General features: G+C 43.1%; 1 protein-coding gene across 7 annotated transcripts in view; it reads left to right on the top strand.

The window, feature by feature from the left end:
- cabin1 (calcineurin binding protein 1) overlaps window positions 1–17,465 on the top strand; it is a 46,694-nt gene that overhangs the window by 25,975 nt on the left and 3,254 nt on the right. For 5 of the 7 annotated variants that reach the window (XM_054611180.1, XM_054611179.1, XM_054611173.1 and 2 more), the window contains 9 exons: window positions 482–661; window positions 870–1,264; window positions 2,605–2,718; window positions 6,420–6,539; window positions 10,196–10,359; window positions 10,451–10,547; window positions 10,657–11,340; window positions 13,618–13,692; window positions 16,871–17,123. In XM_054611180.1, coding sequence (XP_054467155.1) covers window positions 482–661; window positions 870–1,264; window positions 2,605–2,718; window positions 6,420–6,539; window positions 10,196–10,359; window positions 10,451–10,547; window positions 10,657–11,340; window positions 13,618–13,692; window positions 16,871–17,123 — 2,082 coding nt within the window. The remainder of the gene's footprint in view (window positions 1–481; window positions 662–869; window positions 1,265–2,604; window positions 2,719–6,419; window positions 6,540–10,195; window positions 10,360–10,450; window positions 10,548–10,656; window positions 11,341–13,617; window positions 13,693–16,870; window positions 17,124–17,465) is intronic. The other 2 variants (XM_054611174.1, XM_054611178.1) reach the window with 2 other exon arrangements.

The following is a 17,465-nucleotide window of genomic DNA, read 5'->3' as shown; positions in this document are numbered from 1 at the left end:
GCTGGTATTTTGGTTTTGGACCACTCACAAAAAACAAACCATCTCTCCTTTTATAACAATGTGTCATTAGGGATGCACTAATAAGAATTTGTGGCTAATGACCTATTCTTGTTTCATAATTAGATATTTTCCCCCCATATTGTAACAGGCAATGTTTGGCATTAAAAAACCCAAGTAGCCAAACAACACTTTGAAAAGGCCTCCAGAGCATGCTGCTAAAGTATGCCATAAGATAATATGGATAATTGGTTGAAATTCATACAAAACTGTAATCTTAATTTATTGACCAATGAAAGATTGTCCCACCTGAAATTATAGTATAATATATTTTTTTAAAGAAGTAGGCAAACCCCCACTTTTTGAACAGAAAAAACAACATAATTTTATGTGTATTTATCTCTGATATTCCCTGAAGTCATTTGCTTGATCTGGGTCCATGCAACTGGTGGCATGATCCATGATGTTTCTTTTGTTTTGTCAGAACGCAGTCAGGACAGTGATGTGGTGATTCTCTCTGACTCCAACTCCACCCAGGATGCCTTCACAGATCCCACCAGCTCACAAGACAGCAGCCACAAACCTGCTTCTGGGAAAGCCAGTTCATCCTCATCAGAAAGTACCACCCCTGTGAAGGACGGACAGTTTGCATCTGAGGACACAGGTACACTTGGAGTGAACTTACAAATCTTTTCTTGCTGTGTTAACCTGAAACATTGGAATCAATTAACATAACAATTTGCACAAAAGACTGAAATCCTATAGTCAGTTGTGGCGTCTTGATGTTTACATGCTTCATATTAAGCAAGCAGAACACTGATCTAACGTGCAAAACTCAAGTCCTAAAGTCTTTCATTTAAATCCTGCTTTAGTGTCACATGGAGAACATTCTGGCATCCAGGCGGAAGAAAAAGTTCTCCAGGAAGGGGTAGAAGCTGTGGTGGTGACACTCCCTGAGTCTTCAGCCCCCAAGGTCTCTTCGGACCATTGTTCTTATCCTCTGCCTGTCCCAGCCACCCCTCCAAAGCCAGCCCACCTTCAACAGGCTGCTCCTCAAACCCCAGTCAGTGAAGGAAAAAGGAAGCCAGAGCCCCCCGCTGAGGTGATCGAGGTGCCCAAGGCCCTGCCCACAGAGCGCGGCGACCAGAGACGTATGCTGGTGCAAATGTGTGTCCGTGCTCTCTTCCTCTGCCTCGGCCGCTTCCCTCAGCACTACAAGAGTCTCTATCGACTGGCCTTCTTCTACACCAACAGCAAAACCCATCAGGTCAGTCCACCCCTTGTTAGTTGATGGGACTAGTCCATTCTCATCGCATTTCAAAGGCCAAGTCATTAAACCTAAGCGATACACCTATAATCATCAATGGTGACATTTACAGAAGATTGGGCTTGCTAAGAATTCCTACAATTTCCTCAAAAGTCAAATGACCTTTTACTTTCATTGTTTCAATGACGAGTATATCAGTGCTGCAACGGCTATCGGGTTTTGTTTTTCCTTGTATCTTGTGGGTTTGTGAGCTCTGCAGTAATACACGAGTTGCTGAAACAGCCTGTGTTGGCTATAAGGCTCTGTGGGCAGAGGTGTGCGTGGGTGGTAGCGCAGTGCTCTCTCAGCCAGTTTGGCACAGTGAGGTTGCGTTGAGCTTTCCTCTGGTGGCATCCTTCTGTCAGCACTCCCTTTTGGCAAACTTTTTAATACAGCCTTTGTCCCTACTATAAGGGGGAATTGAGAATGGAAAGGACTAAGCTCTTTTAAATTTTATGTTTTGTAATATGCTCATTTGACCTCCGAGTACTATATGTGCAGCATCATGTGTTTTATGGCTCCCTGCAGTAATGTATTCCTAATTTGCTTCAAGACTGAAGAAACATTAGTTTGTTTTTGTTTTATTAGTAACAGCTAGAGTTAATAAGTATTAAAGACAATTTCCTTGAGGCTCAATTTAATGTAGAATATCTTTTGATAGACGCTTACACAGGTGTGAGGGTTTTCCTCAGTTGTTGCCACCTTGGAGTTATCGGCAGAACTGGATGAATATAAATGCACACTGGCAGTGACTTGATGTCACAGTCATGTTATGTGATGCTGTTGACACAGGTTGCTTAGCTGCCCTCACAACCAGACAAATCCAGTGTTAAAAGCCTTAGTGCCCCTTTTGTTCTCAGGACAACTGCTCCTCTCACATTGACTGGCCAGCTTTATCCCCACTCCCAAAGATGGAGGGAGAAGGAGCCTGTAATTTCATGCTATAGCCTACTGGGTTTGTGAAAGATAACATGAAGTGGCGTTAGCTTGCTATCCTTTCAAACGGGGCTCTGGTGTAGACACTGAATTGTGAGTCATCGCTCTGCATTTTCCTGATTTGCAAATGAGCATAATTTCCTCTTTTTTTGTGTGTTTCAATATATGAATTACTTGATGCGATGATATATGTTTGTTATCACATCTGTCAATCTTTTCTGCTGAAGCAGGGGTATCCCTTTGGTAATGGGCGATATTCCTAATTAATTGCTAATTAGGAATACTGCTGTGTTTATATAGAAGTCTGCATTCAAATTTATGTTTTTCTTTTTTTCTTTCATTTATTTATTTATTTCCCACCACAGAACCTACAGTGGGCCCGAGATGTGTTGCTAGGAAGCAGTGTCCCATGGCAACAGCTGAAGCACATGCCAGCACAAGGACTTTTCTGTGAAAGAAACAAGACAAACCTGTTCAATGTAAGTCATTTCACCGTGTTCAACATGGTTTTTCTCCTCTCCACATCATTATTCAAACTTTGTTTGATCTCAATAGATCATCCAGAGGGCCATTATGTCGAGAATATACAGCACATAATAGATAATAATAAAAGACAATCAATTAAAAAGCAACTGCAGAATGGGGTAAAATGTCATTGGAGCAAGTCTGATAAGGTCTAGAGGTTCAGACCAATAGCGAGGTTATAAAAGGTGGCAGATCTCCAACAATGACTTTTTAAAGAAAGAGATGCCACTGCATATCACGACCAACCTTGTTGTACAGAGTACAATGGTGGGTACCAGTTTCAGTAAGTATCCCCGTAGATAATTCTTAGGGTGAGTGATATACAGAATTTAAAGGTTTAAGGGTGGAAGAAGCAGCATGTCTATAGAACAGATCTTCATAATCCCTAATTGCTAAATACATTTTGCAGACACCTGTCATCACTGGATGTACTGGGAATCTATTATAGTGACACCAAAAATCGTTAAGATCTCATTAACATTTTTTCATTTTCCTCAGAAGTAACATAAAACATTTCACTTGACTAGATTTAACTTGGTAATGAAGATTCAGGCATTACTTTTGCTAAAAATGTGTATAACAGCACAGCACCTGACAGGGTATTTGCAAAGAAAGTATTATTCCTGAAGCAAAAATTGTCACCTGGGCCAAGCCAAGGTTGCTGGGTGAATGTGTTGACACTAAAATCATTCACTTCTACAGGTTGTTTTTCAATTGTGTATGTCATCTCTGGCTTTACATATACTATAAAATACTTATGAATGTGTTCTCAGCTTACTATAAAATGAAGCTTCCCCATAAATGTACTTGCACAGTAGCAGCTAATGGAGACTCCGAGAGGAAGAAGCAGTGAAGCCCTGAAGTGTGTCCTCACGTTTGTGACTAATGAGCTGTCTGCGTCTTTGCTGTGAGCGGATGATTGGCGTACTACTGTTAGGTTTACGCTTTTCACACATGTTATTAACCTAATTCAATTGGATGCAAAAGAATCAGTCTTCAGTATGAATCACTAGATACATGCGCTGCTATGAATAAAGTCGCACAGCGGGGAATTGTTGAATTATCTGCCTCAAAGAATTACAAGGCCTCTGCTGGGTCCCAGTGAAAGAGATTACTGACTGAATCTGTCATCTGTTCTGCATGTCAGTTTATTAAACTCTTTTCACTTGAAGCAGATATTATCACTCTTTTCAGTGGGTGCTGAAATCGGCTTACTTTTTGATTTGTTCCTCGTGAGATTTGTCGAAGCCTAAATGCTCTTGCTTTTGTTACAGAGCAGATAATACAAGCAGAACGTTGCATCCTGTCAGCATTGCCTATAAGTCAGTTTTTGGTGGCATATTTTTGGTGTTGCACACTGTTTTAAACGTAGATGATTGTGTAGGCTGTAGAGTCAAATGCTGACTCGAGAAAGCTTCTGGTAACAGATTGTGGGCCAGGTCTGAGCTGGAGGAGAGCTCTGCAGCGCTCTGGCTCCCACTGGGTTCTCCCAGAGCCCCTTATGGAGGCAAACCTGCCACCCTGGCGTACCAACTGTTGAAGCTTAACTGTTCCCTTCAAATGAAGCCCTCTCTCTTCACTACCACAGGACAATACAAACCTTTCTAAAAAAGTTGTGGAAACGCATCATGTTTCACCCTTCATTTTGGCAACATTTTTTTTCCAATCGTAAATTGCTAAAAAAGTCATTGTTCAGAACACCATTTTTTGCCATGTAGAAGTGGCTTTTGAGCCAGAACTCCTAAAGTCAGCTTTTAGAAGCTGTATACTTTTGGCAAATCAGTCTCAGCTGACAGATGTGTTTAGCCGGACTTATCACTCAGTGCCAGTGTTTGATAGATATATTGTATGTGTTAGAGTCATTTCTCAAGTGTCATAGTGAGCAGCATGAAAGCTGCCACAAATGGACAAAGGGTGTTGGTCACATATCAAACATATGGCATCTTGATGTCAGGAAAAGTTGACTCTGTACGCACCTCAATGAGCCTGTTGGAGTTCTCTAATGTAGGTCATGATGCCCTACTTTCCCCTCTTGCTCTGGCTGGACTCCTCTAACCGGGGCCTGCAAAGTAACCTATATATTGCTGTTTAGAAATGAACCAGACGAGGTTGTGTTGCATAATTTATCAGTGTGGTTGTCAGCACGAGTGCTCTCTAGGTGGGCCAGATCACTTTTAATCGGATGATAAACTCATAATTATGTATGATGTTGTTATTGAATTTAGTTATGAAGTCAGAGATATATAATTAATATTGTAATATGTCATGATATAGTCTTTTGCGATACATTATTGATACACTAACATTTGTGTTGTGATACTAAGGCATTTGAACTCTTGTTTTGTTTTTTTTGCCAGTTACTGGCTGTTTGACATTTTAAATGATGGCATGGATTTATTTATTTTTTCACTTCTGTGCCGTTGGCAAAATGGCCAAACTCTTCTATGCCAATATAGGTCATTTCATATCTCAATATCAATATCACAATATTGTGATGGTTTTTGGTAATTCAATAAATATATAGCCTATATAAAATAACCAGATGTTTTTGTTTTTTTCTCGTGTGAATTAAATAGTGACAAAGGAACAGTACTTTGGCATCATCACGAAATGTTTCCATTGAAAGACGATAAATTATCATATTGAATTATTGCCTAGCCCTAGCTCAGACTCACTTCTCTACTTCCTGTTTGGTTTCAGGTGTTGGATTAAAGCCCTTTTATAATGCAGTGAATAAACCCAGAATATATCTGCTGTTTGAGGAATAACTTGGATTTTAGGGGGTATATCTTCCTCTTGAATTGCAAAGATATTGTTAAGTAACATAGACCCTGGAAAGATTATTGCAAAAATCATCTTGTGTTGTATCATTGTGGGTAAATTATTATAATGGAATATAGTAATCTTATTATTCTGAGACCTTTTTTTTACAGAATTTCAAGCCTGAATCTAATGACACTGGTTGTAATGCTGCTGTAATAACAGGCCCTCTGGCTGCTCAGGACTACTGAGATCGTGTAGAGTCCCTGTGTTTTCCCTCTGGCACGGTGATTCCTCCTCCCTCCTTCCCCACGACCAGACACACACGCGCACACACACACACACACACACACACACATATATACACATACTTTTGCTTACATATTCTTCCACCCCCTCACTTGTTCTGTCTCTACGAAGCTCCAGAGAAAATGGATGTCCTTGTTGCTACATTTCAGAAAAAACATAATCCATCCTGGTCCTGCAACTTTGCGGAGAACGTGTTTTGAACGGATATCGTCTTTTCAGAACCAGCATTCACGTTTGATTTGACTGTTTTAGTTGCAACTTTGCTCATAGGTAGGCCTCAGTGTCTTCTTATATTCAGTTAGGATAATCTTCTGGGAAACAGTTATTGCTTGCTGTGGTTTGATGTATGACTCAAACATTTGTGTGCTCAGCTGTGCAATGTGGTGGAGGTGGAGGTGGAGCTTCACTCAGGAGAACCTGTTTTTTGGGGGGGTTTTCTTAGGGGAGGAGTGTTGGCCCAATGAGTTCATTTTGTAGAAGTTATGTTTTAAATTTAACTTTGATTGTACTTGGTTGAATCTGGCTGCTGGTGTGTTTTCCATTGCCTTCTCCTGCTCTCTGCTCACTTGAGCTTCACATTTTTCAGCAGATTCTGAACCTCCCTTACACAACAGGAAGCAGGAAAAACAAGTTGTGTTTGCTTAGTATGTTTACGGTGGACAGCTGGAGAGACACGACCCGAGTTGAAAGAGAGGAAAGGAAGAAGGTGAGGGCTCTGTTGTCAGTATACTGCTGCCTGAGGAAATACTGTGTGTGCACAACGCAATCTTATCTGTTCAGGCAGCACTGTCTTAACAGTTGGTGTCTCTGTGGTTAATGGGGGTTTTTACTCATACAAACCTGGCCTTTTTCACAACTATCGATGTACCATCCACTTAGTGCCTCCTACTACGTTGATGTGGTAGCATTGAGTTTCTTTTGATTGAGCATTTTTCAGCCAGTTTACGTTCTGTTGTTCTTTTCCTGTTGCTCCGTCTTCAGGTTGATCTCACTCTGCCCCTCCCCCTGGCCCTTATTCTCTCTACACATCTCAGCTCTCTGTTGCACTCGTTCTGCTTCCTCATTACTCTCTCTCTCTCTCTCTCACGCTCCTCTGTTTGTGTGTGTATTGAGTGGGTGTGTACTAATGGGGCGGGAGTTTATCGACTTGCATCCGATTGGCTGGCAGAGGCCTACGAGGATTGGCTGTACGCTGTGTATAGTGCGAGAGAAGAGGAAGGGAGGAGGAGGGGGGGGGAGAGAGAGAGAGAGAGAGAACTCCAGCAGGCTGGGGTCAGGGGAGAGCGGAGATAGAGTGCGTGGGTGTTTTTGTTTTGAGATGGCAGGGTTTGAAGGCAGGAGAGGAACGAGTCACTGGCATACTGAGCTTATAGGCCCTGACTCCAGCGCTGCTTCTCCTTCTGCCAAGGCGGCTGCCATTCTCCTCTTCCTCTGCTCCTGTTCTGCCGTGTGCAGCTGTGCTTCCCTCTTCTTCTCGCTGCCCTAGCACCCAAATGCAGCCCACCCCTTGGTCTCTCAGCGTGAGCCTCTTTCAGGGTGGAGGCGCTGCTGCTGGTGCTGCTGGTGCTGCTACCTCCAGCAAGAAACTGTCCTAAAATTACTAACACGAGCGCAGTGGAGTAGCTTTCTTTGGTGATGGTGAGTCGCTTTCTCTCTTTCTTTTTTTCTTCTGACTTTTACAAAACCAAGCACAAGTTTGTGTTAATTGTGGCGTGAGCAGAGTTTCTGTGTCGTTTTCCGAGAGTTGTGTTATACTTGGAGTGGTCTTCTTGATTCAGAGACGCTCTTGTTGAATGTTACACATCAGCAGATGAAAATGCATTTAAGTAACTCCTCCTGAGGGTCTTAAATGTTCAGATTTCTGCATGTAAGATATAAAAATGTAGATTTATGTAAATGTACACCTCCCACCTGCCAAATGCAGGTAACCATCCCTCTTTGATTTTTCTTTTGAATCCTCCAGTCTAAAGTTGTAGTTGGTTGATGAAATATCGATGATGTTGTTACCAGTAAGATGCATTGGTGAATGCTGGTTGCCACAATACACATTAACTCTCACTTTGTGCAAATTCCTTGCAGTTAATAAGTTTTACCATGGTCATATTTTGGGCCTATGCCTTTCCTGCCACTGACAGCATGTTAAGACATGAGTACGTGAAGTTGATATAACAACAGGTTGTGGATTTCCTCCAGATCTTGTTCAGCAGACAGCCAGCATTTTGTTTTGGTCCATTCTTTTACACAAGGAAGAAGAGGGACTATCAGTACTTAGTACCTACTTTTTTTGCCTTCTTTTGTCATGCTGCAACAGTATGTTGCTTTTTGTAATACATGAACAAGATTACATAATGGTGTGACTTATCTTCTTTCTAATTGTTCTCCTCAGCCTCTACAACCAAACAGAGGAACCCTTTTGAACCATTTGTACCAAAGCTTCTCTTGTCGTGTATTTAACCCCTTGTTTAGCCCATCCCTTGTTTGCTATGCATCTTAATCTCCGTCTGATTTTTTTTTCCCGTTATGTATTGGTCACATCTGCCAAAGCTGCTCTAGATATCAAGCAATGGTCATATTTTCTCTCACACAAAAAAAGATGCTTAAAATCAATGCCGTTAGTCTTACAAATCTGCTTTAGCTGTTGTGCTACAGCATAATCTGTGTAAAGCCACGGCTCTGCTTTCCCCGAACAGATTTGCTGCTGTTGGATGGGTCTCTGATGAAGAACAACTCTCCTCCATTAGAGATGGGTTTTTTTTCTAAGTGTGCGGAGCCCACCCCCTCATCATACTATTCCTGTTGGAGGCATTTGCTAATCTGTGCATTGAAAGGTTAAACCTTCCGAAGCCCTGCCTGATTGCATCATATGATAATAAATCTTCTCGTTTTCACGCAGGCATTGGAGCCATACGCTTGATCTTCAGAGCTTTTGTTGACCACCAGATCTGAACTAAAGAACCTTTTTAGTTTGCCAATTTGACACTTTGTCAGTGAGCTCCATCTCGTGAGCCGGCTATAAAGTCTGGTCTATACTCATAGTGAAGCCGGCGTGCCAGAAAGTTACATCACAGCAGCTTGTGGTGCTTGCTCGTGCACCTCTACATTTTTTGAGCCCGGTCCACGCTGTGCGGGCACTCGGCTTTTCAGTCAGTTGCGTGTATACTGTGCCGCCAAATCAAATTAACAGGATTTTCAACCGTTTCATAATAATGCATTTAATACTTGACTTCTTTCTTAACAGGGCTTGTATAAAGGCCTGAGATATAAGATTAGATTTCATTACAATTCCTCCTCGGCATTGTGGAGATTTTTTTTATAGCCCCCATTGTTTTCTTGCTTCTTCTCTGTAAAATGTTTAGTTTGCAGTGTGTAGAGCATAAACGCCTTTTGTGCATGCTGGTAGCTCACGTGGCACTCGATGTAGGCTCGTACCACTTTTCCACGCGCAGGTATAAACAAGGTTTAAGTCTGCCTTTGGAATGTGATTTGCTTTGAAGGGTTTTATTTGCCTCTCTTCACGGCTTTGTTCCTCTCCGGTTGCTTTGGAAATGTCATCTGACAATCTGGGTCTGTCTGTGAGGAGGGCAGCGCTCCCCAGTGCCTTCGGCAGCGGATGGAGCCATCTCATTTGTTTTTGTTCTAAACCTGATATGGTCATCTTTCCTTTGTCTCGCACACGTTTTCTGAGGCCAGGAGCGTTATTCAGCGCCATGTGCTATATGACTGTGCACAGCCTAGGCCACCATCTGCACTCGCATCAGTAGATTCAGAGTGCGAGAACCTCGCCTCGCTTCACCTGCTGAGAGGACATGTGCTCACAGAAAAGGTGGACTCGTCCATCAAAAAAGCAGCTCATCACGCTTCCTGCAAACGAGGACTGGGTTTGTTGGCAGCCAGTCTGCTGGTCTGTTGCTTTGCTTGGACAGAGCTGAGCACTAATGAGGCTGCCTATCATGTGTGCACAGAGAGAAAGCCCCCCCATCCCTTCCTCCCCACCTCCCACATGGCCAGCCAGTCCGCAAGATCTCTCCTGCAGCCTTCCCATCCCCTCATTAGCTCTTTCTTGCTTTAATGCCATGTTTTTAACTCCCATTAATTCCTCTTGCGTTTTCCTCTACTTTCCTTTCTGTTTTTCCACGTCTCCCTGTTGATTGTTTTCTACACTCATACACTTTAAAGGTCTTTTAAAACCTTTTGTGAAACCAGCTAAATGTTGGCAGCTTCTCCTGGACACCATTTTGCCATTTGGAATAATATTTCTAATTGATCCATGTTTTATAGTTTGTACAACAGTCAAACTTAACTTGCTATTCTGCTTCTCTCTCTCTCTCTCTCTCTCTCTCTCTCTCTCTCCGCCTCTTTCAGGGCATCTGGCGTATTCCAGTGGATGAGATTGATCGCCCGGGAAGTTTTGCATCTCATATGAACCGATCCATTGTCCTCTTGTTGGAGGTGTTGTCTCAGCTTAAGGATCACGATACTCTGGTGAAAGTCTCTTTTATGCTGCAGAGAACCCCTGACCAGGGAAAGTAAGGACCCACTTTGTTGGCACTGTTGTTTCTGTTATGTATTATGTATTTGTTCCATGACATCTCCCTTGCTTCTTTCTCTGCTACAAAGGAAGTATTTACGGGATGTTGATCGCCAGGTTTTGGCCAAGAGAGCATTCTTCCTAACTGTAAAAGTCCTGGAGGACAATCTGAACAGTCTCACAGGGGTAAGGGAGAACAAATCACTACACACTTACACACTCTGATGGCCGCTCAGCGATTTAGACGTTTGGCATGCACCCACTTCATATTTTGACTGGTTCTGTTTTCTTTCAGGTGTCTGAGCAGCTTCACAAAGCGCCTGTGCCCTCCATGGGGGAGATGACCACAACAGACGCATCCAACAGGCCCAGTTCGGAGGACAGCAAACATGCTCCACCTAAGAAGCCTGGGATCACGGAGGGAGCCTGTGCAACAGACATAGGGCCCAAGGAAGCCTCCCAGGCACAACTCCCCCCTCCACCGTCATCCGTAGATAAAGGGAGTAAAGTTCAGGAAATCTACCCTGGGAAGGTAGAGACTGCTGGCACGGAGGGACACAAAGCGGGGACAGAGGAGCCCATGGAGATGGACTCTGGCCTCTGGAGGAGGCCTTCTATAACCACAGATTCTCAGGGCATCCAAGCAGAGGCTGAGACCTCCCTGAGTGTCGTGGAGCCCCAGCAGAAAGTGACTGACAGCAGCCGGACACCAGAGCTGTCTCTAGAGGAGCTAAGTATCAGTTCCAGGCAGCAGCAGCTCCAAGCCTCGGCAACCAAGGTCACTGTGGCAGCCGGCGGGACTGATCAGGGGATACTACGGCGGCCAAACAGGAAAAGGAAGCTTCTTGAGGATGTGGAGTCCGGAAAAACGTTACTGCTTGATGCCTACAGGGTTTGGCAGCAAGGCCAGAAAGTCATGACCTACGACCTGGCTCGCATTGAAAAGATCATGTCAGAGACTTATATGCTCATGAAACAGGTAAAACATCTCATAAATGTACAAAGATACCTGTGCTGTGCACAAACAGATAGCATTATTGTGGGGAGTATATGCGCTGCAATCCTTTTTTTATTTTTGTCATGCAAGCTTCACAAGTTCCCTTCTGAAATAGATTGGGCTTGGGAAACCCCTCTTCTAACTAAATTAGTAACACAACATCAGACGTAGAAGTGGGACTTTCCCTCTTTCAGATTTCAAACACTGCGATGAATCCAGCTCATATAGTGCGGTTTTGTTTTTACGCACAGTAACCCAAATTCAACCTGTGTCTTCTTCTGTCACTCCTGAAACACGTTGCTCACTCTAAAAGTAACTACAGGGTATTTTTAAGATGAATTGGGATTTGTTTTTGTTTTTAGTCACAAGTAGGTGGGGGAACTGTTGTGATTCAATCATTGTTAGTTTTTTTTGTTTTAATTTTTTTCAATTAAACTAGGAAATGAATGCATCTCATTACTGCATTCTCAACCTCATTTTGAACGTAATGAAACTATTTTCTAGAGTCTATGTCAGCTAAAGCTTTTTTTAAAAACTACTATTAAACGGTCAAAGAGTCTTTTGTTATGGCTGTAGAACTGGAGCCAAAAAGAAAATATATGTGTAGTGAGACAGCGCTTGTCACAGAGACAAAGATCTTTGATTACTGTTAAATGTTATGACTTTTGTCCATTAGATTATATGTATTTTTGAAATGAATAGTAACTTCTGACTGCTTGTAGTTCATAGTAGAAGCAGGGAGAGGGTTGCTATATGAATAACTAAGCTTATTATGTGAAATTCATAAATCATTATGTTAACGTTCTCCTGCGTAGGAAGTGTCAAAGAAGCGAGAAGTTCCTTTGTATCTCTTTTAGAGCAAATGTTCCCTCTGTTGTTAAAAATTTGTCCAGCTTTTAGTGCTTTCTATGGCATTGATACTGCAGTTACAGAACAGCCCACATCAGCATAAAGCCATATTGAGCTGAAGATCAATGCTTGCCCTACAGAAGTTGCCGTGTCATTAGCTGTGTAATGCCAGAGAGCTATATCTGGGAAAGTAGGAAGCAAGGGACAGCGGAAAAGGAGAAAGAAGAAATCAGAGGAGATCAGCCAGCTTCAGCAGCTCTTGTGGTTTTTTGGGGGATTTCTTAGGTTCTTGTGGTACAGCTAAGATGTTTTGTTCCTGTGCTCATTTAAGAGACGGCAAAGAGAATATTTTCTTAGACACACCTATAAGAGAGAGTAGCCAGAACCTGCCACGGCATGTTTCCTGTCAGCAAATGACTTGTGCAATTAATATGCCTGGATATTTTCCAGAAGCATCTTCTGTTTGTGCACCTACTTGTGCAGTGGTTTTGTGGTTTGCTGCACTGCACAGCTGCATCTAGTTATAGTTGTTTTGATCTGTATCTTGCATCGTTTGCATCCTTCATTCTGTGTTATTACTTCTGCTTATGTCAGTCAAATATTATACTTTTTTTTTTTCAGCTCACTCTTAAGGTGGTACACTTTCAAAGAGCCTCATAACCGTGGGCTCTTGACAGACACCATCAGAATACAGTATATCGTCACATTAAGATAATGTGTTAGAGATGCTTGTAGATGAAATTCCCACCATTCGAATAGAAATAATGTGTAATGATAACTCACCGCCGCAAACTGTATGTGGTTTGACAGGGGAGGTTTTTAGTGCGCAAGACATGAATTGAAAGTGGGCTGTCCTCTGTGAGGCACTGAAGCTTGACTCAGTCCATTTAACAATTGGCATCATTTGGAAGCTGGAATGAGGCCGCTGTAAAATCCCTCCCTTTGGGGGTCCCTGAACCTCTGCATGCAGCAGGCTGCTGGAAGGAACATAACAGCTGTGTGAACAAGATTACTGCTAAGTGTACGATGTAGGTCTGTGGCTAAGCTCACTAACTCCCACACATCCACTTGCTGTACCGGGCCTTAATGTGAGCCTTTCTTTGCTGGTGCTATGATCAGAGGCAGAAAAAAACCTCCTACTGGCTTTGACACAGAATCTGAATATTTTGTTGGTTTGACTTTAGTGTGGAGACATAGTAGGTAATGAACATGGTGTGTGTTCACATAACAGGTCGCCTCAGAAGTATATGGTGAATTTGCAAAATACACACACTGCTCTAGTGTTGCGGGAGGAGGTTTTACTGAAGAGTAAAAAAAGACGTGTGAAAATATTAGTCACTGAGGAATATGACGACAAGCATATGTCGCTGTGCCCTTAATGTCCCTGTTCTGCTCGTTCTCCTGTCTCAGGTTGATGAGGATGTCGCTCTGGACCAAGCTGTGAAGTTCTGCCAGATACAGTTGGCCACTTCTGCCCAAAGACAGGTAAAACACAACTCTACAGTTTGTCTCCCTTGTGCATCACAGCTCATGTTGTAGTTTACATTTATTTAGAAAGCTAAATGTACATTCAATCTATTCCTGTTTTATCCAAGTTGAGGCAAAATACTTTACTACATTGTTATGGGAATAGTCTCACATAAGGCTTTGATGATTTAAGGCTTTACTCAAGACAAGTTTATGGTGCATTAGCAGTATTTTAGTGAGCAACAACAACCATCTATATCTGAGTTGTCCCCATGTTATACACCCCAACCATCTGCCAATCCATGTAGGTTAAATGCTGTTTTTACTTGTCTGCTATATAGGTTATAATAACAAGTGCAGCATCTCTAGTAAAATGTGCTAAACTGATAAGTAACTTCAAGTCTGTCCTGCTTCAGCCCGCCAGTGCTAAATATAGCCCAAAGCGTGGTGTGAATGCTCCCTGTTGTCCCTTCAGCCTCACTGGCCAAGCTTAACATGTCATCGTATTCAAATGAGCATCGGTATGCTTGTTGCTTATTATGTAAATATTATGTAAATACATTGTGTGTGTGTATATATATATATATGTGTCTAATTCTAGGAAATCTAAATGTTTCCGCTAGTGCTAAACCAACTATTAGCTCCGCTTTGTCCTCAGTACTCATATTCTTCATCAGAACGTTCGTTCCTCTGCTTCCATCCTGTGGCGGCGACTCCCCCTTCCTCACATCCCTCCTCCTGCCCACACAATTGACAAGGGTCTCTCGGCCCACATCCTGTTGTCACGGTGATGTTCCCCGAACCTCAGGCTCACAAGAAGTAGCTGTGGGCAAAATACATCTGTTTTCCTAGTTCACTGATCGCGTCCTCTTATTTTCTGCATGAATCTTTTTTGTTGTTTGCGTTAGTTTTGTCTGTACAGTCGTTTGTCTAATTTTCACACCTAAACACACCACACAGAGATAATGGTGCAGATGAGGCACAGAAGCACAAGCCACAATTCTCAAATGTGTGAAAGAGTTGGTTGGAATTAGAATCTTTTCGTTTTACCTAAACATCTGTATGAGCACCTTTTGGAACAAGTTTCCTGTTGTTTATTTACCTGTATAGATCTCGATAATCTGTTGATGCACTTCACGTCTGCAACACGTGTTTTAATATGATGGTTTATTTCAAATGAGATTGCATTTAACATGTCAGGTATACATGGTGTCTTGTTATTATGACAATGGCCTTGCATGTGGTGGTTTTGTGTTCTTGTTTTCTCTTGATGCTGATAAGATGCCTCTGCTTTTTTCTGCAGTCTGATCTAACCGCTGTTTGTTTATGTGTAATTATCGTGACACCAGCTCATGTCGTGGTTTGCATTTGGTTGCACTTGTATGTATGGAGAAATGTGAGTAGGCACTTAGAGTTCTCAGCTCGAGGGCATGAATTCTTGCCTGCTTCTTTGCAGATTCACACTTTCCTTCAAGCCCACACAAGTGCAAGAGCGAGATCTGCTCGCATAGTGCTGAGCGAGAAAAACTGGCTGCGTTGTGGTCGGTGTATTGTTAGCTCCCTCAGTTTGATGCCATATCAGAAGGAAAAAATGACGAGGCTACATGACCTGTGCGCTTAGTTACAGTCAATGATGAACATATTTTGTTACTTGATATATTTTCATGATCCTTTTGCTTTCTACGGTGCCGTTCTTTTCAAGCACTCCAGTCTCTCCTGCTGTATCTCAGCAGGCTTGGAAGAATGTTAAGTTTTTATTCTTCCAAAAACTGGAAGAATGAAAACTTAACAAATGGAGCTCATTTGTGAAGCAAATGCTTCACAAATGAGCTCCAGTGTCAGTCCCTCCCGTTTGGACAGGCAATTGAATTACAATGTTCGGTTTGTCGGTCATTCAATTGTGTTGAAAACATGACAAAAACTCTCCACGACAACTACGGCTGTTCTAATCTGATTTAATGCCCAATCTCAATAATTGCCCGGAACCATCTTTCAGTTCACATTGTGGGACCTCCGGTTGCATGCGATGTGCTGCAATTTTCTCAGGTTCAATGTTTTTCTTATGCACACGGTCCAGCTGACTTGTTGGTGTCTTCGTTGGCGATGTTTAATTCATGAGATATGAATCATCAAAGCTGGCTGTGGAGCTGCTGCGCGCTTGAAGCTGCTGTGTGCCACTCTGTGTTGAGCTGAAGGATCTGTCTAAGCTTTTGGAAGGCTACTCTGTTTGTTTGATTTGTCTGTGCTCTGCTGTGTGAATCCCGTTGGGAGCTCTGTCATACACAGCTGTGATTCAGAACACAATTTGACTTAAACTCCCAGCAGAGAGCCAGAGAAAGAAATGGTATGCGATGTTATTGCCAAATGATCTTGTGCTAACATACTGTATCTGTCAAAGCATGCTTGTCATGACAGTAGTGTGGCCCTGTGCGTTTCCTCTAGGCTTTGATATCCTGATAAATGTACCTCTGAAATAGAAGCGTTCTCATTCTCTGACGCAAAACTGAAGTTGTATTAACTTTTTACACATCTGCATTATTAATGCAGTACAATTCTGTGTGTCCTAACACTGGATATATCATCATTCTTTTCAGCTTGTTAATTTTTGCCACGGTTCATACCTAAAAGTGAAGAGCTGGGATTAAAAGCGTATAAAGGCTAGTTGTCATTCCAACTTTTCATCCCTTTAAAATTGAAAACTAGAGAAGGTGTACTCATTTCTATTTTACTGTGCTCCTCGGTGTTGCCATGGCAGCTGCTGTGGGAGCAGGGCGGCTGTTGTCACAGGTTGTTTGTGCAGCTCTCGTGTTTGTAAGTGGTCCTCTAAAGGACACACAGGAAAGTGGCTCACAGGGATGTAGTGTGGCGTAGAGCTGCGCTCCTTGCCAGCACCTAACACAGAGTCCAGCACACAACTGAGCCTCTGAGCCCCTGGGGGACTACATCGCAACGCCGTAAGGGATTTCATTACCGCTTGTGTGAAAGGGCTTAGACTGATATTGCTGATGTGGTGTTTTGAAAAGGTGCAGTGGCATCATCTGTGGCTGTGAGTCTCTGACAAGATTCTGTCCACAGGGAAGAGGATGTGCTGTTTTCCCAGAAATCTACCTGAGCAGAGGACGGTTAACGCTGCAGATGGATCCCCGAAATCAGTCACACCTTCTCACGACCACTGCTTTCCTTCTGTCTCCAACAGTCTGCAGGCGATGCCCCGACCACACCCAAGTGCACCAAGGACCACCGAGACGTCTTCTTCCCCGCCTCCCTGTCGTCACCTGTCCTTCTCAGCCACACTACCTGCCACCCGCTGTCCACCCTGGAGGGTCAAGCCAAAGTGGTGTTTGAGCCCCTGAGCAAGCTGTCCAGACCTCAAGCCTCAGGCTTCCACGATCAGCACAGGAGAGCAGCTAGCCACCCCGCTGCGGCCATGGCCTTCCTACCACACACAGGTACAGCGGCCTCCGCTCTCAACACCGCTCTATGGTGATTTATTGCTCTAGCCACAATGTAACGTACACGTGTATTTATGAAAGATATCGTCCTCTCTGATGCATAGAAAGCTTTAGAGAGGAATTGCTCTTTTGCAATTGTGAATTCAGTTTGTGAAGATCCTTAGGTGCTGTAGTCCATGTGACCAGCAGGGTGCGCCTGTGGACTTCCACACATCTGTTACATAACAGCAGACTCTGGCCTGCTTATGTTTCGCCTTTTATGTTTTGTCATTTCCCCAACAAGAGTTTAGGGAATCGGTGTCCTCCAGGCTGTTTCTCTTTTTCTGAGCTTCTGGAGGG

This window comes from Anoplopoma fimbria, chromosome 13 (genome assembly GCF_027596085.1).
Source record: "Anoplopoma fimbria isolate UVic2021 breed Golden Eagle Sablefish chromosome 13, Afim_UVic_2022, whole genome shotgun sequence".
Lineage (NCBI taxonomy): Eukaryota > Metazoa > Chordata > Actinopteri > Perciformes > Anoplopomatidae > Anoplopoma > Anoplopoma fimbria.
This window is presented reverse-complemented; position numbering and strand designations above follow the sequence as displayed.